General features: G+C 38.9%; 1 protein-coding gene across 2 annotated transcripts in view; it reads right to left on the reverse strand.

The window, feature by feature from the left end:
• Window positions 1-442: 442 nt before the first annotated feature.
• NCAPG2 (non-SMC condensin II complex subunit G2) overlaps window positions 443-22,984 on the reverse strand; it is a 49,453-nt gene continuing 26,911 nt past the window's right edge. The window contains exons 10-23 of one of the 2 annotated variants that reach the window (XM_074553188.1): window positions 22,714-22,838; window positions 22,071-22,244; window positions 19,768-19,838; window positions 19,363-19,516; window positions 19,017-19,190; window positions 18,379-18,489; window positions 18,121-18,264; window positions 17,251-17,350; window positions 16,779-16,963; window positions 15,804-15,947; window positions 13,858-13,961; window positions 10,791-10,888; window positions 10,477-10,579; window positions 443-7,254 (exon numbers count right to left, since the gene is read on the reverse strand). In XM_074553188.1, the coding sequence (XP_074409289.1) occupies window positions 7,203-7,254; window positions 10,477-10,579; window positions 10,791-10,888; window positions 13,858-13,961; window positions 15,804-15,947; window positions 16,779-16,963; window positions 17,251-17,350; window positions 18,121-18,264; window positions 18,379-18,489; window positions 19,017-19,190; window positions 19,363-19,516; window positions 19,768-19,838; window positions 22,071-22,244; window positions 22,714-22,838 (1,739 nt within the window). In that variant the 3' untranslated portion in view covers window positions 443-7,202. The remainder of the gene's footprint in view (window positions 7,255-10,476; window positions 10,580-10,790; window positions 10,889-13,857; window positions 13,962-15,803; window positions 15,948-16,778; window positions 16,964-17,250; window positions 17,351-18,120; window positions 18,265-18,378; window positions 18,490-19,016; window positions 19,191-19,362; window positions 19,517-19,767; window positions 19,839-22,070; window positions 22,245-22,713; window positions 22,839-22,984) is intronic. The other variant, XM_074553112.1, reaches the window with a different exon arrangement.

Consider the following 22,984-nt stretch of genomic DNA (forward strand, 5'->3'; position numbering starts at 1 on the left):
TTTCTCATGAACTTTCCTGCTCCCTATAACAGAGCTTCTACTGTGCATGACAAAAAGGTACACAAACAGATGAACAAGGTTCTTGCTCTGAGGTGTGAGATGGGTACTTAATATTCTACCATTTCACCCTCTAGATTGCCAATAAAAAAAGGAAAATTATGGTGAAGAAATGGTAAAGGCACAAAATTCTACTAGCAAGAATTACATTAAACATAATTAGAAAAAATACCAAGACAAACATAAACTTGTAACTGGCATTTTCTCTCATTAGCAGAGGAATAAAATTAGATATAAAAGAGCTGTCCTAAACTGGACCTGCAACAGGAAGCTTGAGAGCCAAAAGGATGAAGATGGTCTTCACAAATAAGTTTATGAAAAAAAAAAATTTTTGCTTTTCTCTCACTATAATTAAAACAAACAAACCAGCAAAAAAGCTCCCCAGCCAACAAAAAAGAAGAGGTTTCATGTATTTTTTTCCATAGTCAGTTTATTTCCAGAGTCAAAAGCATCACACCTGTTCAGATGTGCTAATTGCCCAGGAGAGTCTTATCAGATAGCACAGATAGAGTGCTTTCTAATATTAGATCACACTGAAACAGGCCTGCTTTTAAGCATTCAATCAATGCATCATGATGCACTGATAAATTAAAAACTGCAGGCTGGGTTCCCTGATCTCTACGTGCTACTCAGGCAGTTTAAGGCTCTGTGATCTCAACTGGGAAGATAAGAATCCCCCAGAGGCTGGCTGATCTGTGATGGATGGCTTAGGAACCAAAGTTTGCTGTCAGTTCCAGTGTAGATCAAATCAGGGAACCAGGAGGCTGCAATCAGATCCCTTGAGCTCTTTCTTGCATCAAACACTTCTCAATTTCATGGCAGGTAGACTGGTTTTATATCCTTTTTGAGCCCTAGCATAACATTAACTTTTAAAATTCTGACAATCTGAGACACCTACAAAAGGAGAAAAAAATCTGATCTGGAAGATGGTAAACCCACCTTTAACTTCTTTCATTTAAAAATCAGATTCTTGTGACATAGAGAGCACCATGCAGTGTCCATCTCAGAGATTTTTGCTACTGTCCTTGAGTTTGAATATAAGTTGTTGTGATCATTGCACAATTCCCAGCAGCTCTTGTACACAAGGCAAATCATCTGCTGTGCCCAGTGATCAGCTCAGGCACTGGCAAACAAGTGTTTTACACACTGTGGGGGCACAGACCCATGAAAACCACTGTCCTGCAGACCAAGAGAGCAGCCCATGAGAGGGAAACTGGGGACAGAACAGAAAGGTAATGATTTTTGTCAGGAAGGATGGTCCTCTTTAATAAAGGACCACTTTTAAATATAGAATGAGCCTTAGAAATTCTTTGTGCAGAACTGGGAAAATGCTGAGTAAAACTATTGGTAATATATTGGTAGTGTCCACCATGGAGGATGGTGTAAGAAAGGACAGAGATTTTGGCAGTGTGATCAGCAAAATGAGCCTATCCAGTCAAAGGAGCTTCTCCTTCAATGCAGGACAGTCACACTGTCCTTAAATAGCCCAAACTAGAGCAGGAAGTAGAGTTACTTCAGGTTGTTTTGTTTTGTTTCTAAGTACTGTCCTAGAGTGGTCTAATTGAATTTGTAGCTTCTTACAGATGCTGTATTTTTCCTTTAGTGGCTGTTCTAAGAAAATAAAGTTGCAAACAATTATTTTTAATCACCACCACAAGATTTCAGAAAGGTCTGTGCACAAAGCCTGAATTTCTCACTAAGAAGCTTGTGCTCAGGTACCATTTTAGGCTGTGGGTAAGTAAGGATGTCAACAAGTAGGAAGCAACACAAAAAAACCCCAGCCAAATCAATATTCTTTATTCAGATGGAAGCTGAGCTAACACAAACAGTTTATCTAAATGTTTAATAATTACCCCAAAAGGCAGGAAGCACACATCATTGCACATTGCAGAGAACTCTGAAGGAGGTTGGGCTGGCTCTATCCCCCATGTCCTTTGATGTGGGCATGGGGTCACTCAGGATTCAGGTACCTCTCCAGCAAGAACTGCTAAAATGCACCTGCTTAAAATGTAAAACTTCACAGCAGAGCATCTGCTACTGCAGCACAATAAAAATGGATTAACCCAAGACAAGGATTTATTGTAGGTGTAGTGAGGTGGGTAAGGAACCAACTGAATGGAAGAGAGAACTAGATTAACTGAAAAGTAATTACTAATGATGTTTTGGAACAGCATCTTATTTAATATTTTTATTAATGATAGCACAAGAAGATAAGAATAAACTAATGGAGTTTAAACATATATTTGAAACTGGGACAAGCTGACAGAGTATAAAACAAAATCCTAGAATTTTACATAGGAAGAATCTAGTAAAGTGACGTCCTAAGTAATGAAATAAATAATTGTCACATCATGTGTTTGAGAACCAAGTTATTTAGCTAAGAAAAAGGTGGTCTTCTGCTTAAAAAGAATGACACAAGAGAAGATTGGTAACAGCTTCTGCTTCCTAGAGTCATGAGCAGTAACAAAATAAAAGTAACAGAACTCCTACTGCCCACTGTTTTCAAACAGTGGTGACAGATACAACAGAGAATGAAAGTTCCTCAGTGCCACAGCATATCATTTTTGCAACTTTGCTAGAACCATGATGGGGAACTGGAGAGACAAAGGACTCTGATTAGAGAAGACCCAGAACACATCTATGCTGAACACCCTAACCAAGTGAAAACCCCCAGTGATTGCTGAGTAAATGAAAGCCAAAGCTACAGCACTGCTGGAAGCACTGCTGGTGCCTCAGGCCGTGCTCAGACAAGCAGCCACACAGAGCCCAGCACCAAGAATTCTTATCCAGAGCACATCAGGTAAGGTCTGTACCTATTTGCAAGGGTTTAATGAACCTGAAGAACTGCTGGCCTCCTGTGGAAAATTCTGCAGCTGCTCCTGAAAGTTGCCCTTGGCCAGCTGCTTGTCCAGGTGCCTGCTCTAAGCCAAGCTCTTCTCTCAGACACAGGCAGTGGCCACAACAGGGGCTGCTGGCACAGGCACAGCTGGACTGTGCCATGGTCTTGGTCTGCAACAGACTGGAGCAGATCAGCAAAGAATATGGGAAGCTCACTGCTGTGTGTCATGGTTTCACATCACAGTCATCAGGAGTGTCCTTCACTAAGCATCCTTCAGGTAAGGTGAAAGGTTAAGGTTTTGTCAAAATTAGTCCAGTTTCCTTCTGAAAGTCAAAAGATCTCAGAACTCTTGAGAGCAGCACATGGGAGTTTAAATATAAAGTGAGTTTCAGCTCTCATGGAGTAAACAACAGGTGCAAGGTGGATTTTTTTTTTTATCTTCCTTGGCTATTCTGAAGGTTTTGTGCTGGATCCATACCTGAAGGCATTTATTTGCTAAGGAAGAAGCTTGAGAATTTATCCTGGCTTTTCCTAGCTCACAAGTTGAAGCTGTGATAGGTGGCAGATGTAGGGCTTTGTTTCCCATCCAGACAACAAAGCAAATGAACATTGTCATTACAAAAGGGCCCAAGTCCTTACAAACAATGTTGATTACTGAAAGTAGTTTTAGCTTTCTTCAGTCTCATTGATCCTGAATGCATATGCACAAAGGGAAGAGCTCTGGACACAGCACTCACAGGTACAAATGTGTCCAGAACGTTTCTTCTGCAGGCAGCTCTTCATCACCTGCCAGTGCCGTTGCCCAAAGGACTGTCATAGACTGGTGTTGTCTTGCTCATTTTTCAAGAAATTTTATTAATCAAAGTCAGGTTCAACTTCTTCAAAAAGCTGAACAGATCTCAAAGGGTCTCTGTCTCAAGATTAAGGGAAGTTTTCAAACACACCCAAAAACACCACCTCTTCCCCAACAGCACTTTTGATTAATAAGATGAAACAAATTTGTTGTACAGGTTTACAAAAGATAACAGCTTGAGAAATGTTCTATTTATTTGTCTCTTCCAAAAAGAAGGAAAATGTAGATTTAAATTTTTGCACGAATAAAGTTTGCAATGAGAACAGCAAGTGAAACTCAGAACCCCTCTGATATTCTGGTGCAATTTGCCACAAAGGCCTAAGGAGAAAGCCCTGACAGACCTTGACTCGAGGAATGCCAACACCATTATTTGTGTTGCAGAAAGCCAATGTTTCTTCATGGCAGTTTAGTAGAGCCGGACAAGAAATTGAGCTGAAATATGTTCACCAGCTACAGGACTTACAGAAAATTATTTCAACCCTCTAAAGAACCACTTGAGTATCAGCCACCAGGAAAATAAAGGTTTATCTTTAAATACTTTACCTTTCCTAGCAGTATCACCTCTGAGTTCTTCAAAGGAAATCCACATATTTCTGATGTTGATGGAATGACCTTTATTTCCTACCTAGCTGACAGGGCTATTGCATCTGTACCATGAATTCCATGAATAAAACAAAATTATACACTAAGGAAAAACAAGGCAGTAAATTTGGATTCTTTTCTTATCTAATGATATGAGCAAACACTGAGAGATTGAGAAGCAGAAAAAAGAAACTTATTTACATATTCATTGAGTAATTTGTATAATCAGAAGATTTAAAAGGTCATTACCGGAACACCTGCCTGTTAACAGATGCAGAAGAATGAAGGCCAAAGAACACAGTTTTTATAAAGATGTTGATAGATAAACAGTTGGCAGATTTGCAGTTACCTGCTGGGGCAGCATTAGTTCCTTTGGTCAGGCCACTGGTGTGGATGAGGTACATCTGGAACTCATGAATCCATGCACACACTGACTATCCTGTTGCAAAGCTTGCCAGTTGTTTATTAAGAACTGCACTGCTTTTAAATATCAACATTCTAGCTAAAACAGCTTTTATCCAGTAGGGAAGTTTTATGTACCAAGGTCAAGCATGGATGGATCTGATGTTTGGACTGACAGCAGATATTGAAAAAACCTTACAGTCTCTTCCCATGGACAGAAAACGAGCAGAGTAGATGCTTGTTTAGACAGATGTGAGGTACAGCTTTGCACAAATCTTAATCAAGAATGAAGAGCCTGTCTTAATTTGGCCAGATTGGTTAACTTCAGTGTCAGTGCCCCTCAGCAACATTGGAGACTCCATAGCCATTGGCACAGGCCCACCTGAGAATCACTTCACTTAACTGTACATAGCCAAGAGCATTGTGCCCAGGTCTCCAGGTCTAACCTGGAGGATGCGACTTTGGTCTGTGGCTGAATTGGTTCTGGAGATTCCCATTAAATCTCCTAAACCAGACAAAACTAAAGCATCAGGAGCTGTGGTTCTGGCTGAGATAAATTCCTTCACAGTAGCTGGTATAGGGCTGTATTTCAGATTTGTGCTGATAACACAGGGATGTTTCAGCTATTGCTGAGCAGGGCTTACACAGCATCATGGCCTCTCTGCTTCTCACCCCAGCCCTAAGGAGGCTGGGAGTGCACCAGGAGTGTGGAGGGGACACAGCTGGGACAGGGGACCCCAGGTGACCAAAGGGATGTCTCACACCATCTGGAATCATGCTCAGCAACCAACTGGGGGGGGAGGTTGTGCAAAGGTTGTCCAAATCTCAGGCCCAAGAGCCTGATAAACAATGACTGAAGAGAGAAAAACAAGAAGGATGGGACTTAGGCTAAAGCTATAATTGGACAATTAACTCCAGTGTGCAAATGGACCAGAACTTATACAAGTGAGAGACCCCATGACTGGTCATGCATTTTGTGACCATTTTGGGTTCATTTTGGGAGTAGCCCTAGCTGGGTTCTTGTACTACCCAAGGTGCATTACACCTTTTAATAAATACCTACTTTATTCCTTTAACACTGTCTAGCCTCTATTCTAGGTCAGCCTTCACAAGGCATCATTGGGAGAGCATCTGGTTGCAAGAAGAAAATTAAATAAGTGGCTTAGATGCCTGCATTATCTGCATCCTTGGTACTAACTGATCAAAATAGCTATAATTTTAAAAAATAGTTAAATATAAACCAATTTATATATTACTCAAGCCTATGTTTAATAGTTCAAACATGTCCCCCCATTGCACTGGGTACTGAATCACCTGAATATTCAAGTCATGAGGAAGCTCAGGGGAGAATCCAATCCCCAGCTCAGCAGGGCTAACTCCAAAGCTGTGACTCAATGGAAGGTCAGAGCCCTCCTCCCTTGTCAGCCAAGTTCTGCACATCTCCAAGGATGGGCATTCCACAGGCTTTCTGAGCAACCTCTTCCAGTTCCATTTCCCTCTCATAATGATTGTTTTTCACATCCAACAAGAAATTCTGTTGCTCAAGTTGTTTCTGTAGCCTCATATTCTCCTCCAGTCATCTCTGGGGAAAGTGTTTCCTTTACCCTCCTGCAGGCAGGAGCAGGATGCAAGAGGCTGCCCTGGTGCAGGTGCCTGTGTGGGTGGTGCAGGATTTGTCCATCAGCTCCAGGCCTTTGCTGAACATCAGGAGATGCCCCTTGGTGTCAGCTGTGGCTCCCAGCTGCGGTCACCTGCCATCAGTCCGAGGCTGCTGCTCACCCTGTCACCAAGCAGCCCTGCCCTCAGCAGTGCCACAGCCACAGATGCCAATGTCACCCCTTAGCAGATTATTCCTCCACTCTGATGGTCCAGCCAGTTTTCCACTCATCTTCCAAGTCTACCCATCCATCCCATCTCTCTCCAGTTTGGCTGTAAGGATACTGTGTAGGACTGTGTAAAAGTCTTTGCCGAGGATAGGAAACAGGACATGCCGTGCTCTCTCTTCTTCTCCAAAAGGGAGGGAAGTCAGGCTGGTAAGGCAGAGTTTGCCCCTGATAAAGCCATGATGACTATTCCAAATCAGCATTTTGACCCTCACACATCTCAAAGTAAGATTCATTTCCATAACCCCTAGGAATATGCTGTAGTCCTCCCAGGAACTGAGGTTACATGCAACCTCAGCCTCAAGAGTATCTATGATACAATTATTATTTCTTTCACAAAAACAAAGATACAAAAATACTGATTTTACACTCCCACCAAGAAGACATTTTTATACAGAACAACCCCTTTGCAGCGGTTAAAATCTTTACTATTACATAATTTCTATACACACTTTTATATATTTTGCTTGCTTTAAATGTACAGAATAACAGAAAACAGTTTTAAGCAATTCACAAGTTTACAAGGTAAGTTTTTTACAAAGCAATACACCTTCCCTCAATTTTCACGACAAAAGCTTCTGCGTGGTCAAGGATTCAAAAACTCATCCAAAATTTTCAGAGATGATTCACACAGGAATCTGAAATGCCATAAAAACAGAATGCATAACAGAATTAGAAATGCTAAATGCCAAATCAATCCTCAACTATTTGATTCTCAGAGTACAGCTACCACATGATTTCTTTGACAAGTTAGTCTGTATTAGTTTATTAAAATGTCTTTACAAATTACTTTTGAAATAGCTGGATTCGTTTTCTTTCAACTTTTCCATTTTTCTCCTGATCATCTCTGTCTCTAGAATAACCAACAGCAAACCAGTTTAAATTACTATGTCAATTCAATTTCTAAAATTTCATCATCTAGTTAAAGAACTCACTCGTTTTCTGCACAGCATTGTTACTCTTTTGTTCAAACAAAAGAGTGAAATCCTTTACAAGAAATTCATTTTAAGACCACTTTTCATTCGTTTGCTTTCTTCATTTCTCCCTCACCCTTCAATAACTATATTCATATATCAAAAAGCTAAATAAAATAAATACACTTACATACAGTATTAAGTTATTATCCTATAGCACATTAGATTTTACAGAATCTAATATTTCTCTAACCTCCAAATGACTGCATTGACAGCTTTATCTGCATTTTTTTGTTAAGCATAAATATTTGCATTTTATAAACTAATGTGTGTGCCATTACTCTTGAGGAAATTCTCTCAATACACAGTATGTTGTCCAGAATTTTTAAATGCACTGAACAGCATTTTAAAATACAGACCCACAGGACCATCTGAAACCACTAGCTCAGCTGAAGAGGGAAGAGTAAATTGCAGTGAAAAGTTTTGCTTCTGAATTAGTGCACCAATTCCTTGTAAAAGGGCAACACCTTAATTACCACACCAGACAGCTTTTTTACTTTCATTGCTAATATGTAAGAGATTAGTCCTAAGTCTGAAGTTAAGATGCTGGCACAGAATGCCAGTTCTCTTGGGAAATTAAAGAATGTCACCATTTCCTGGTATACCTGGGTATTGAATAAAATAATCCCTCAAGGAGTTATTAGGAGCTAATGCATTCAGAAGCAAAAAATAGTAATACTATGAAGAATGAGTTAAAACCCAGCAATGTATTTTAGCCAGCAGCAGCACAGTAATGTGTGGTAGAGGACTGTCTTCAAATTAATGACCAGAGATCTAGCTTGCAGCATACCATAACAAAATTTGGTGTTTGGTAAGCAGAGCAGGATGATAAAATAGTTTACAAACAACAGGGCATGCTTTAGAGCATGTATAATCACATTTGAGCTCCATTAGCACACCAGCAGCAGAGCACTGCCAATGGCACATCAGAAACCACCGGAGGCCCAGCCCAGTCTGATGTTCTGTCTTAGCTGGGAGACTGCAAACACTTCCATTCATGGTGCAGAACCTGATCACTGCAGAGCTCCCTCCAAACCTCTTTCCAGCATCAATTATTTTACCCTTCTGGACAGAAAAATTCCCCAACATAACTGTACAAATATGAAACCCCCCCCAAATTCTGCAAAGCTGTGTGATAGCTTCTGAATTTTATCATAGTGCAATTCTAATTCATAGAAAAATTCTTCCAATTATCATATTCATATCCCTAACCCTTGAATTTTGTCTGCAAGTGCCTCCTGGGCTGGTATTACACAAAGGTAGCCACTCATACATCACAAAATTAAAACACTGTGTAGCATCTCATACTCTTCATCTGGCCCAACATGCAGGTTGATTTGTCCCAGTTCACTGGGCAGAGACAATCATATAGATTCATAAAGCAATTATCTGTGTTCTCACTGAAATTTATAGCCACTAGTGCTCTCAAGTGGCAGCAATTATTCACTTTAATGTGCCTATTTATTTAATCATGTTAAAATTCACTTTAATTTCACAGCTTTTTTTACTGTCTTGATTAGAAGAAGTGCAAACTGAAACACGATACCCTGCTGCTCTCCTCCTTTTCTATTATTATTATTATTGTTAAAAATATTCTAGTAGGGCACTTGGCAACCCATAGTAAAATAATTTCAAGGGGAAAAGAATGGGGTTTTGTTTACATGTGTTTGATTTTGTTTCTAAGCAAGGTTCTGACCAAAGGCCATTTTGCTCACAGCCAAGCACTGTCCAGCTTTCCTGCAGGTCTCTTTTGGGTACTGAAGGGGCCCAGAGCACCATGCTCTGGATGGAGGCACAGCTCAGCCACCCATGGCATGTCAAGTCACTAAAATGCCAGAGAACAACATGCCTCAGGCCAGAGATACGTGAGAAGAACACACAGGGGAAGAGCTGTGCAAGAAATTGTTGAGTAAATGAAGCTCCTATACAATGAGGCTCCTTTACAACGGGATTTTTGGCTTGTTTGGGAGTCTCTGGTTTGGCTTTTTCTGTTTTAAAGTCTGTCTACTCTACATCCATTGTTTGACTCGATAGTAAGGATCACACTAGTTTGAAGAATGAAAGACTTCAAGGGTCTCTGCATGTTCAGGCCTCTGGTGCATTGCAAACTTTCTCAGAAATTTTGGATTAATGTCCATAAGCCCAGTCTGGTTTCTTCACATGCTGTATTTGAGCTTGTAATATCTCCTTTGCACACTTTTTGATTCCATGGGCAGTTCAATAAGTAGACATGAAGTCACAAGTTCACAAATTCTAAGACTGAAGCAAGTTTGAGACACTAAAGGCTAAAGGAGTCATCATGATTCTCTCAACAGGTCTGAGATAACTGATTGCAAATACAATGCAACCAATCACTTTCAAAAAACTTTTCACAAAAGATACACAAGATATGACACTTGAAATCCACCATCCAACAAAAAGAGCAAAATAAAATCACCTGTGGAAAGGTCTCAAAGTCATTGTTATATTCAGTTAAATTTTTACTGCCTGCATAGGTTTGGATTCATATGCCTAATGCTAAAGTGAGAGAAAAATCTCCTAGGAATAAGAATTACTGACTGGACTATTTGCTTTGTTCTACCCCAGCTGCAAACAGACCTGGATTTCAGAAGTGAATCCTGCAATATACAGATCAAGTGATAACACATTCAAATTAAATGAAAAAAGCCCAAAGCTAAATATGTAAAGATTGCAATCACAGCAGATATAAGGGCAGGAAATTTAATACTGTGCTGGGCTCAATACCTCCCCCTTCCCCCCAGTATTTAAAACCTTGCAATCAATCACTCAGAACACTCCAACAGTGTTATGTAAGTACAGAACAGAGCCAATTATTGCAGAGGGGGCATAGGAGAGCTCAGAGCTCCTTTCCTACAGCACACCCACCTTTCAGTGCCTCTGGATTCTCCTGTGGCAGCATCCTTGCACATTATCAGCTTCCTTTGAATGGCAGGTGCAATATCCTTTACAAGTGAAGTTTTGTGCTTACCTATTTGAAATGAGTTGGACAAAAATAATAATTTATCAAAAAAAAACAACCCCACCCTTCCATATTTTCATAGAAAAACTTTAAACATAAAAGATTGCTCAATTGAAGATTAGATATTAAATTGAATTTTCACTGTCCTGGATTAACTACTGTGTATTTCAATGCAGTAGCAAAAAAAAAGATGGAAAAAGGACAAAATGTTTAAACTGACCTTTAATTATAATCACAATGCAGACAGTAGCTGTTAGACTAAAAATCCCTTCAATTTCTTCCGAGAGAATGCACTCCATTAATTCATTTAAAATTGACCTAAGGAAAAAAATAAAGAAAAAATATGTTATAAGTCACATTTCCTTCAAAATAGAACTGAACAGAACATGTTTGTAATTGTGCTAGTCTGCCACCACAGCTTCAAAGACACCATGCAGGACAAAGCAGCATGACTGGGTAACTGAAAACTGTGCTGCCTCTGGATCTGAGAATATCAAAGCATGGTAAATTGCTTGGGAAGAAAATAAAAAAGTCTGCAAACAGAAAAAGTGGCTGTTAAGAGAAGTGAAAAGCTTGTGGTACATTTTAGGAAAGTCAATCCATGAAAAAACTACTGGTTCTACAGAAATTTAACTTCCAGAATTTACTGAAATTTCTAACTCAAATTCCTACAAAAGTTTGAAAAAATATATTCTATGACTCCATTGGTTTGCTAGTGCCTACTCAGGCTTAATTAAAATTTGATCTTAAATGTGTTTCTCATAAATATTAAAATAGATGTTTTTCCAATTACAACCCAGTGAAGATCATTTATAACTAAACAATGCTCTAAAACACGTCCAAGCAACATTTTAGTTACTGAAACTATGAACAGAACAGAGCCATGACAGCAGCTCCTTGTAAAATACTAACTCTATATGTATCTTAACACATTTTGTGACTTCTAGCAAGAGATGAAAGTATTACCAGCAAACTCTAGTGGTGTTTTGGGATATATGTCAAGGTAAGAGAAATGAAATGAGAGTCTCAGATGGGGTCCAGCAACCAAACTAAAACTGCAGTGAGGAATAAGTCAATAGCACAGAATGGAAACTAACTGGTCATTAGTGTTTGTGGTAAAAAACCCAAATTTAACTTTGAGAAGCAATTCTCAAAACCAGAGAAAAATAAAAGAACAAGAGGGATAAAACAGGAGATGGAAGAGATCCATAATCCTGGTACTCCTCAGAGCACAAAGCAAAATGTTCTGTGAAGAAGTAAAGGGAAAACTGAGAGCAGCAATGTTACAGAAACTTTCCCTAACATATTTCAAAAAACCTTTAGCAATATTATTATCTGTTATGAAAACTGAACATCATACATTGCCAGTCCTGACTTCAGTTGTTCTTCAGGCTTTTATTGTGCTAAGATATCAAAATGAAAGATGCAGTTAAGAACCAATTCAGTAAAAACATTTTGCAGAAATTCAAATATTGCTTCTAAGAGCTGAGAAAGATGAAAAATCTTCAGCTTCAGAAACAAGCATTATGAAGTTGCTCATGCATTGCTTCAGTTTCATTGTATCATTGTGGACTAATGTGACCAAGCATTGATTCCATTTCAGCTTGCTCTTAAACTGCTCATGGGCAGAACTGGGGTCAGAGTCCTGCCTTGGTTGTTATCATTGTTTGGGTCACTAAGCACACTCAACCTCCATGAAGGAACACTGGAATTTCATTAACCTGGTACAAGACTCACTGAAGCCACCTTTCCCCACCTCCCTCTGAAAAAGGGTCATAGCCTGCAGGAAAAGGTAAAATAGAAGAGAACAATAAGCTATTTAAAAATCCATATAAGGTTCAGAGGCAAGTAATTGGTTCCTATACAGATATTCCCTACTAAAATGAAGGATACTCACACAACTGGACAGATATTGCCAAGTCTCCCAGCATTATCACTGCTAGGGGGATTGAAATTCAGTGCTAGAGACTGGTTTAGTACTGGAAATAAAACAGATTCTGCTGAACTCAGAGCAAGATGACTCTCAGCTCACAGAGCAGGAGCTCATATCAGATTTTGTAATGTTAGAGGCTTTCATGTTGACATAAAGATGTCTGAAATACTGAACCATTCACTACTGGACTCTAGTTATGCCCTACCAATACAGATTTATAAAAGAGCCTTAAAAGTAGTCTCAATTCTGAAGCACCAGTAGAACCAGATGGAAATTGTCTCCAAATCTTTACCCCAAAAAGAGAAATACTAGAAGATACATTTTTTCTCCAAGTACACAGAAACAATTTGGTCCAAACTTGCAGTTTTCTCCACCAAGAATGGACAAGATTCACCTTGATTACTACAAGAAAAAGTTTCAGAAGAATTAACTGATTTTCTGCATCTCTTTTGAAAAGAGATGTGCAAAATAATTGTTTCACTAGAAGAGAACACCTTGAGTTGCTGCCTCATGGCAAGATTTGCATTAGTTGGACTATTGCTGGAGTCTCTGGAGTCTTTTGTTTTGCAAGTTCAACTAGAATTAGAGAAGGATTGAGATGAAAAAAAGCCACCTCATAACAGCAGAGACAGGGATACTCAGTGCCTGTCAGATGAAAGAAGAGGAATTACTTGTGGTAAGTCAGGGAGAGCAATAGGACTTCTAAGTCCCTTTGTAATTTAAAACAAGTCTGGTGTGTGGAGTCATGTTAAGAAAAATTGAATATGAACAAACCATGCAAAATGAAATTCAGTTGTGACAATTTTAGAAGATATTTAGGGCCCCAACTAAATAGAGCAAATACACTCCCAGTTTAAGTCAAAAAATAAATAACATAAGCTCACTTTTGGAGGCTTTCAGCACTCAGATACTTTCTATATTGAATGTTGTGGCTTTAATACAGCCATAGGTACATGTCACCTCGTTGCAGATGTTCAATCAAAGGATTAATTCTATTTCTGGCAAATATTTTATCTCATCTTAATATCTCTGTGTTGAGGGGACTCAGCTTTATAAGTATCTTATGAAAGAAGCAAGGCAAGATGTATGATTAAAAAACTCATAATGATTAAGTCTTGTAAACAAGAAGCACTCTTGGTTAAAAAATGGACTCAACCCCAGCAATCAATACCTACAGGCAATCTGTCAAGAAAAAGGGATCATTAAAAAGGGATTATTAAATAGTCCAGATAAATTTAGAAATCAACCAGTTCTTCAAAATTTATTTTAATTTAGAAATTAAAATTTTATTGACAACACATAAACTGTTCTATATTAGCAAAAATCTTGGAAAAATTAATATAGAAACATTTACCTGACAACACTAGCTGACTTCATAATTACAGCCATTAAACTGCTTGAAAGAGGGGGAAGGTCTGAAATAGTCTTTGGCATAGTTGAGTCATTTTCACTGGAAGCCTAAAAAAGAAATAAGTCAACAACCATTGTAGCTCAAGAAAGATGTGTATGCAGAATATTGTATTTCAATAATTACACTAACCAGGACCTATCCTTAAACAATTGGAACATTCACAAGTATTCTTTGAGTGGCTTTAATTCAACTGTGTGGTGTCCAAATAAACAAAACTAATTCAAATTAGAAAGACTGAAACTAAAGCACATGAACAGCATTTGTACCAAGGCAGATATTCTCTGCAGTTGCTTTCACCAGAAGTTTCACTTATCTGCACTGGTGGTCACTCTTTACAAAGGCACAGCCTGTTAAACACAAGTGAGTCCCTCTGTGGTTTCAAGTTGAAGTGTGCATCCCTGATTTCTAAATGTAACTTCAGAGACAGTGATTTTCTGGATACCTGCTCTTTCTGGTATAAAGTTCTGAACAGATGACAAATACTTAGTTAGAACTGAATTTTGATCTACAACAATCTGGGGGCAGGGAAAAGCCCAGCTCAGATGAGTGACTGGAATGAACACTCAGTCTTTGAGTAGGAATCTCCAGTATATTCAAGCCCAGAAATGTTCCCTCTGCATCATGTGTAAAGAGCACCTGTCCCCCCCAGGCTCTCAGCTGATACATGGATATCTGCAGGCAAACAGCTGGTACTGCTGCAGTGCCTCCTGCAACAGAACCTTGCAACTGCTCTCTGCTTCCTTCTGGCAACTGTTCCTTGCTCTGTTGCTGACACATCCAGAACCCACAGCAAAAGCACAGCCTCTACTAAAGAGCCTCTGCTCTTCCTTTTTACTTGTCAAAGCTTCCAATATTACTAATCATATTTACTCCTAACATTACCTGCATTAGAAAAATGGGGTGGGGATATTGCCCTCCTCCTTCAAGGAGAGTTGTGGTTCCTGGGACTTTCAGAACATGAAATAACCTCTGTCTACATATTCTTTTCAGTATTAGAGACTCTTTCTTTACTTTCCAAAGAAACACAGATCAGATATTTGGAAAACCAAAGGAACCAAAACCAAGATGCAGCACATGAATGAAATGTCTCTGTATGGAAGCAGAGAATGCACAAGTGATCAGTGCCAAGCAGGCTTTGAAACAGGGCTACAGAACCTTATGGGGCCATTCCAAGAGCAGGGAATGGGAATCTGTCACACATCAGTGGTTCACTTCCCAAACTCCCTAAGGCTGGGTGGGATGAAGTCAGGTAGGTTTAGAACAAGCCCCTGACCTCCTCCTTTCCCTGAGCTCTGGTTGCTGAGCACAGCATTGCATGGTGAGGCATAAGCCTTTGATCAGTTTTGGGTGCATGGTCTCAGCTGTGTTCCCTCTCAGCCTCCTGCCCACTGACAGCCTCACTTTTTTTTAGAGTGAAGGTGAAGGAACCAGGGAAATATTGACACTGTAAAGCACTGCTCAGCAACAGCCAAAACAAACTGGTGTGTCCTCAACAATGGCTTGGCCACAAATGCCAACCACAGCAGCACATGGAGGAAAGCTGACTCCTTCCCAGCCAGAGCCAGTACAAAGCACAGAGGAAATATCCCAGAATCCATGTTATTAATCCCCAACACTGCCTTACTGCTAAATTCTCCTGTCAGAGGCAGATATTGAAATAGGTATCAGGACAAGTCTGTTCCTACACAGCCGTAGTCAGAAACCTGAGAGATGAACTCTAATATGAAATTATAGCAAATAAAATTTCCTGTTTGTTCCATGCCAACACACACAAAACCCTCATCTGCAGTACAAAGATCAATTTTCTGAATAAAGCTCTGCCATTCCAACATAACATTTAAAGAGCAGAAGGTGTTAAATAGAGAAAAGAAAATCAGGATTAACTTTACCTTCTGTAGCACACAATTTATCTCTGCTACTATTGCAGCCAGGACAGTGGAGAGAACACCCTGGTGAACTGCTGGGAATGTGGAATGCCAGCACTGCAGTGCATGGAGGAATTCTCCAAGAGGCATCTGAATAGAGTGAATCAACTAAAACCAAAAAGAAAAACACATCTGTTTTTTCAGACTGCTTGAGTATAAATAAACTATACCAGCAAGCCTCTCTGTGAAGTGCAGACCACACCTTGAAAGCTTTTGAGGTTTTCTAGTCACTTGGGATCAGAGGGGAATCAGCAGCAACTGGGAAGTCTGCTCAGAAATTTGAGAAACAAACAAAGCAGTGGTTCTTACAAAAAAGAACTGAATGTTTTTCAGAAGTCCTGAGAAGTAGACCAGCAAATTTCCCAGTGATCTACCCATTTCACTACTATTTAGTATCTGCCTTAAAATACAAGAAGTCTACTTTTCTGTGAAGATGTGAGATTTTCAAGAATGTTAGAACATCACTCATATTTTGAAGTTTGGTATCATTCAGACTAAAAGAAATAAATAATAAAGAAAATTTTTCCTCCCTCCAAGATCATAATATATATAGTAATATATAAACAAGTTATATATATATATATATATAACTTGTAATATATAAACAACTCCTTTTCTCTGGATTGAGGAAGTTCATCTAATTGCAGATAAGATTAACATCCTAGAAGTACCACCATGTTCCAGAATCACTGGCAACAAAATGCATTTGTTCTGCAATTTACTGGTTCTTCTGTCATGATGAGACCAAAATGGACAAAAAAAACCCGGTAACAAGAAAACTTGGAAAATTTAACTGAAAATTTAATCATGTGTCTACCCAAACAGTTGGTAATAGCAAGGTAACAACCTCAAAATGTCTAAGTATACCCCTTTGCATAAAAATTAGGGATTCAGCTACACATTAGCCATTATGTATCCATTTGAACTGTAATATCATACCTGAATTCCTTTCTCCTGTTCTTTCTTAAGTCTGTGTGCCACACATTCTAAAATTTTCTGAAAGACGTTTTGTAGAGTGTGGAAAAGATTTGTCACTTCCTCTGCCTCAGTATTCTGATTTAAAGAAGCTTCAATAATTTCTTTTAGAGCACACAGTGACACTGGAGCACAAAAGCCACCTCTCTCTAGAGAAAGAGATAAATACCATAATGTAAAAGTTGTAATGTTAATCAGGTACAACCTTAGAATGGAACTCAGTTAGATACAATAAATAGTGATAGTTTACAAGTGTAGACAATATATTTCATTTCTGAGCACCCTTAGCTAAAATTTTCATACAGTCCAATTAACATTTTAAGTATGAATCCAGTGTTCCCTCAAAGTCTTAAAAGTTAGGGATTAACTAATTTGCTACTACAAGAAAAGCCAGCCAAGTATAAATGTTAGTACAAAGTAGGGCAAAACAGGGTACCTGTTTGCATAACCTGAAGAGCCATTTCTAACAGGTGTGCTTGAAATGTGACATTTCCCAGGCCCACCATTATGACATCTTTACACACTGTCAGGTAGTCCTAGAAGAGAGGTGCAAGATTATAGGAAACCCAAACTTTATGTAAAGTAATCATTCAGTAAAACTCAAAAATACTAAAACTAAAACTCTTAGCCAAGGTGCCCTGAGAGCTGGTGTTCCTAACTGGAGTTACTCAGTTCACACCTGTTGAAAAGCCTGAATTCCAACCAGTCCTTCAAATGCTTCCACTGCCCTTTCCCAACAGTAAATGGTTTCTCAAAAGGCAGTCAATCCTCTCTTTTAAACTCAGGCTCAGATCAAAGGCATTGATACTTATCATTTACTGAGGCAAAATATGACATCTCTACCTGCCTTTAATAGCAAAATTAAAACCAGTAGACAAAAAGAGCTTTTCCCTACAGACACATAGTTGTTACATACTAAACAGATTATGAGATGGAAGTACAGGCAGAGTGAGAACTTTTAATCAGTCTGTGTGTATATGTGAGCTGGGTTGTTCAAAGACACTGACTGGGACCAAAGTTAGCCAAATCCTTCCTTTCACCAAAATCTGGTAAAAGCTCAGTGCTAAAATCCACCTTGGGTTAAATGAAATGTCAGAAGAATGCAACAGAAAACAGCTCAGAACTAGCTAAAACCTCACCTACATTATATCATCAAATGCTTTCTTTGAAGGGCAAATCAAGATCAGGGGTAAGGGACACTGCATGATGACACAAATGCCAGTGCAGTTTGTCTGCATTCAAATTGCTACACCTACAGCTTTTCAAATTGAAAGCAGCTTGATTTATATCATAAGAATCATCTAACCTGGATAATGAATTCAGAAACATCACTGTGTTTTGAAATACCATCCTCTTGATCACTTGCTAGTATAAAAGGTATAACTTGACTTTCTATCCAAGCACCTGTCTCCTTCAGAAGTGAAAGGTGATCTTCTCCTTCTTCAGAAAACTGAAAAAAAAAAAAACCCAAAAGGAAGTTTACCAATTGTCTCTCCAGTTGTTTTGGAACTTCCTTATACTGTCAACTGTAACTCCAGCTTATTTTGGAAAGCTACAGCCATACCTTGTGATGAAGATGGACAGTCAATCTGCAGAAGAGGCTGAAGGCTCTTAGGCTGGTTGCTTGATTCCAGCCACCAGAATCTGTTCCTCCCAGAACTGAGCCAAGAAACTTCTGAAATATCAATGTTTACATTCATATTTTTCAGAAAAACCTTTCAAATGTTTCTTTACTCAATAGCTTTAAACAAAAGGTTAAAGAAAACCCCAAACCCACAAAAACAGCAAAGCACCAACCCCAAATAAGCAACAAGCATACTTTACTTCCATTTTTCAATGCCATAACTGATTTTCAGACTATAGCTTATTGGCATATTCTAAAAGTCAGGTCCCTTAAAAACACTCAACACTAGATCACAAAAATTTTGAGACATCTAAGACTGAGAAGCTGGCTTGAATCTGCCATCTCTATAAACAATTCTGAACTATTATACTTCTACTTTAGAGTATTTGTTGGAAATAAAAATAAAAAAGAAATAAAAATCAAAAGGAATTTTTTTTACAAAAAAAATCTTTTTACAAAGGGAGAGGGCATCATGAACCTCATTTATTTGTTCTTGCAGGCATTTCAGCTTGTCTCAGGCAATATATGATGTTAAGCACTGATTTTATAAGCACTGTTTATGAGAAGGAGAAAACTACCTTTGCAGCACCGAGGATTTTCAAAAGCTTCTTCAGTTTATTTTTAGGAACAGAAAGTAGGCACCCACAATTGACAGGATGAGTCAATAAATACTCAATGTAATCAATTGCTAGGTCTGGCTTGGATTCATGTGTTACATGGATCCGTACTCGACGCCCAGATGATTTAGCATTCTGCATGGGAAGGAAGCACAAAACCAGTACAACCCTGTTAGTATCTGACTTCAGAACTGATTTCAAAGCAGAATAATACAGCATTAAAAGCTATTCTATTCTATTCTAAAAAAGCATGATGCCTTAAAGCAGCCTGGCAATTCCTCTATTCCTGTGCCATGCATTTGCACACCTTTGTTGGGGTGAGTGAGTCAGAGAGCCAATCGCAGGCCAATTCCAAAACGTGCCCCACTTGACCCCAGCGGCACAGGCAGTCGATCAGGATGGAATATTTGCTTTGGTCAGCTCCACTGTCAGTATTTCTGAGTCTGGAAACCACACCACAGCTTAAAAGAAAACAGACAGACAAAGAGACACATTACCTTCACAGCCATAAGTGCAGAAAACAATTAGTATAATACAAAAAAAGGATTCACCAATGAGACAGACTTGAACATCACTAATTTTACTGACTTGTCACCGTTTTAGTGTCTTAATTTACCCAAATGGGTATTTAATATATCAGATTGCAAAAAATGAATGAATACAGCCAGCAAGAAACTTCTTGTTTTTTGCATTTTGGATTTCCAAACAGTACCTGAATGTAGGAATAGCAGCAGGAGGCATAAAGGATGCCAGAATAATCAGTGGAGCCATGCACCGCTCGTCCTAGGATAAAAGAACGACACTGTAGGACATGGAGGTACACACATGCAAGCAAAACTAAAGACAGTACTGAAAAACTGTGATTACATCTCCTCAAATTAAGGATTTCCCTTTCCCACTACAAATGGGGCTGAAAGGAGCTCAAAGTAAGATGGCTTGCAATCTGAAATGTCTGATTCCTGGTTTTGGAGGTCAATTACCAATTATCATATCCTTCACTTTCTGACAAACTGCCAGAATAACTACCATGAATAGTCATGGCTCCCTTAGGTTAATACCCATTGCAATAGAAATAGCAGCTCCTCATCATTTTTTTTCTACTAGAGACTAAGGTTTAATTGCACAACCATGACACCATCTAACTCCTCTCAACCTTAAGTGCCCTAAATTCATTCACAAGACAAACTTATTAAAAAGACTTAAGAAAAAGGTTTTTATATAAGGATGGCAGTGTTTAATGCACTGTTATTCATTACAACCTGTCATAATACATGGTCTAGGCCACAACATAATCTCACTCAGCTTATACAGAAACCAATCTATGTTAAGAACTCTTCAAAAATGGTTTGTCACTATATCCAAGCTTCATGGAAAAAGCCAAATTAAATTATCATCTACTTAGCCATTCCAAAGATCTAAAACCTTTTTTTAAAGCTCATATTTTTAAAAGAACTTTTAAAATATATTTGTAGCTTTTTCAGGAAAGAGACAGGCAGCTTCAGTATGTTTGTAGCCTTGTAGGAACTAAGCCTCTGATGACAGGTCCTTTTAGATCCAAGCTGCATACTCACTATGTAAGAATATCAAAGTCAAAGAGGTTGCTTGCTAAAGCTGGATATCTTGTCTGTTCACCAGACCCTTCCAGAAAGGATGCTACATCCTCTGCCAAAAAAGTTTGGAATGTCTTTGAGAACTTCCAAATGCTTTCAGGGTAGAGAGCGCTTGTGACTCTGTGCTGCAGAGTAATATGTAGCAATGAGCTGCTTTTCACTCCCTGATTATCTGAAGCAAAGTTGCAGTGAAGCAGCCACCATATTTCAGGACACTTCAGCATAAAAGCCATCAACTAAGAAAGAGATATGCAGTATGTAATCCTTCCAAATTCACTCTGGGTGCAGCAGCCACTATTGGCCACTCTCAGGATGGCATCCTCCTCAAGAATTACACTGAAACAATTAGAGCAAGGAGACTGACAATTTGAAAATGACTGATTTTAATTAACTGCCTATATTGAAACCAAGCAATAAAAAAATGCATCTACAGATCATTAGAGAGTAGATTTAAATTAGCAGAAACCTCAGAATCACAGAATGGTTTGGATTGGAAGGGTTCTCAGAGATCATCTTGTTCCCACCACCCTGCCATGGGCAGGGACACCTTCCACTTAGCCAGGTTGTTCCATGCCCAATCCAACCTGGCCTTGAACACTGCCAGGGATGGGACACCCACAGCTTCTCTGGACAACCCCTGCCAATGTCTCACCCTCAGAAAAAAGAATTTCTTCCTAATATTTAATCTAAGCCTAATTTCTCTTCGTTTGAATCCATTCCCCTTGTCCTGTCATTACATTCCCCTGTAAAAAGTCCCTCTCTGTCTTTCTTGCAGGCAATTAGGTCACCCCAAAGCCTTCTCCCTTCCAGGCTTAACAATCCCAATTCTTTAGGCCTTTCCATTTAGGAGAGGTGCTTCATCCCTCTCATCATCTTGGTGGCCATCCTTTGGACTCACTCCAGCAGGTCAGCAGGACATGTTTGGCTTTCTGGGCTGCAAGTGCACTCTGCCAGCTCAAATTCAGTGCAAAAGGAGCCTCAGCTGCTTCAGCTGCAGCTGAATCATAGAAGTGGTGCTGGTGGAAGAGTCTGGAGGACAATGGGTAGAAAACCATGTGGACTCTAATGTACACTGAGTATTAATTCTGCAATGGCTCTTTTGTATTTACTGTTTTCCAAAAGTTCTAAAACATTCAAAAGAATAAAACCCTAGAAAAACCTTACAAGGAGAGCAATTTATTGCATAAGTATTTTTGAGCTGACTATTTAGATAATGGTTCATCAGTCAGACACTGCAGCTGGAGAAGAGTTTCTGCCCATTTGTGGGATTCCAAGAAAATTACTGCTGTTTATAGTAACAATGAAAAAGAATACTTAATGTCATAAAAATAGATAAAAGATATAAAACATGAAAGCATCAGAAGAAAATACTGAGAAAATACAGGAAAATCTAGGCTTTCTTTACCTGAAATACTTTAAAATATTCAGGAAGTACAGAAGCAAACTTCTTGATAGCATATTCTTTGGCATCCTCATTATGATCAAGTGCCTTGTGGATGCTTCTCCAGAGTATTACAGTGATCTCCAACAAACTTGCCATGCTGGCCACATCATTTACTGACAACACATTATCCAACACCTGAAATACAAACATTTAGATGATATTACCAATGATATTTTCAGATAGAAATTTAAATTAAAATAAGGCTCTAAAGACATTAGAAAAAAATCCATCTAGATTCTTTACAAAGACACTTGTTGCTGTAGAACAGGAACTCCATAACTGAGTTTTAATCTCTCTAACTTCACATATCTTGCAACAGTAATTTAAAAAATAATTTAACTGCAAAACCAAACCAATTTATAATCAACACTGGAATTAGGCAACTATTAATTTAAAATAAGCTTCATATTCCTTCTATCTTTTTCTAGCTACTTGATCAGATTTCTGCTACTGCAGGACATGAAAATCCAATAATGGCAATTCTCCCCTTCCAACTCCAGAGATGCCCACGAGCATTCCTTTCGACTTTCTGCCATATTCTGTCTCACATTAAGCACCACTGAAAAGAAGTTACTAGAAGTTAGAATAGAGTGGATTTTCTTACACTGGTGTTCTCCTTTTCACTTCCATCTTCATCATCATCCTCATCCCCACTATGATTAAGACTGGCTTTCATTGCTCTCTGGATGCAGGCATTCAAGCAGCGCCGAATGGTGAGCATCAATTTAGCTACATTTAAATGGAGCAGGAATAAATGAGACATTTACTATTTGCTAAGCACGTTGGTAGTAAGTGCTTCTAATTACAATGCTGGAAAGCCAGAATAAAAAAGTAGGCAACAGAACCAGAAACAGCCAGGAAAAAATGGAGCAAAA

The sequence above is a fragment of the Zonotrichia albicollis genome, chromosome 1 (genome assembly GCF_047830755.1).
Source record: "Zonotrichia albicollis isolate bZonAlb1 chromosome 1, bZonAlb1.hap1, whole genome shotgun sequence".
In the NCBI taxonomy this organism is placed as follows: Eukaryota; Metazoa; Chordata; class Aves; order Passeriformes; family Passerellidae; genus Zonotrichia; species Zonotrichia albicollis.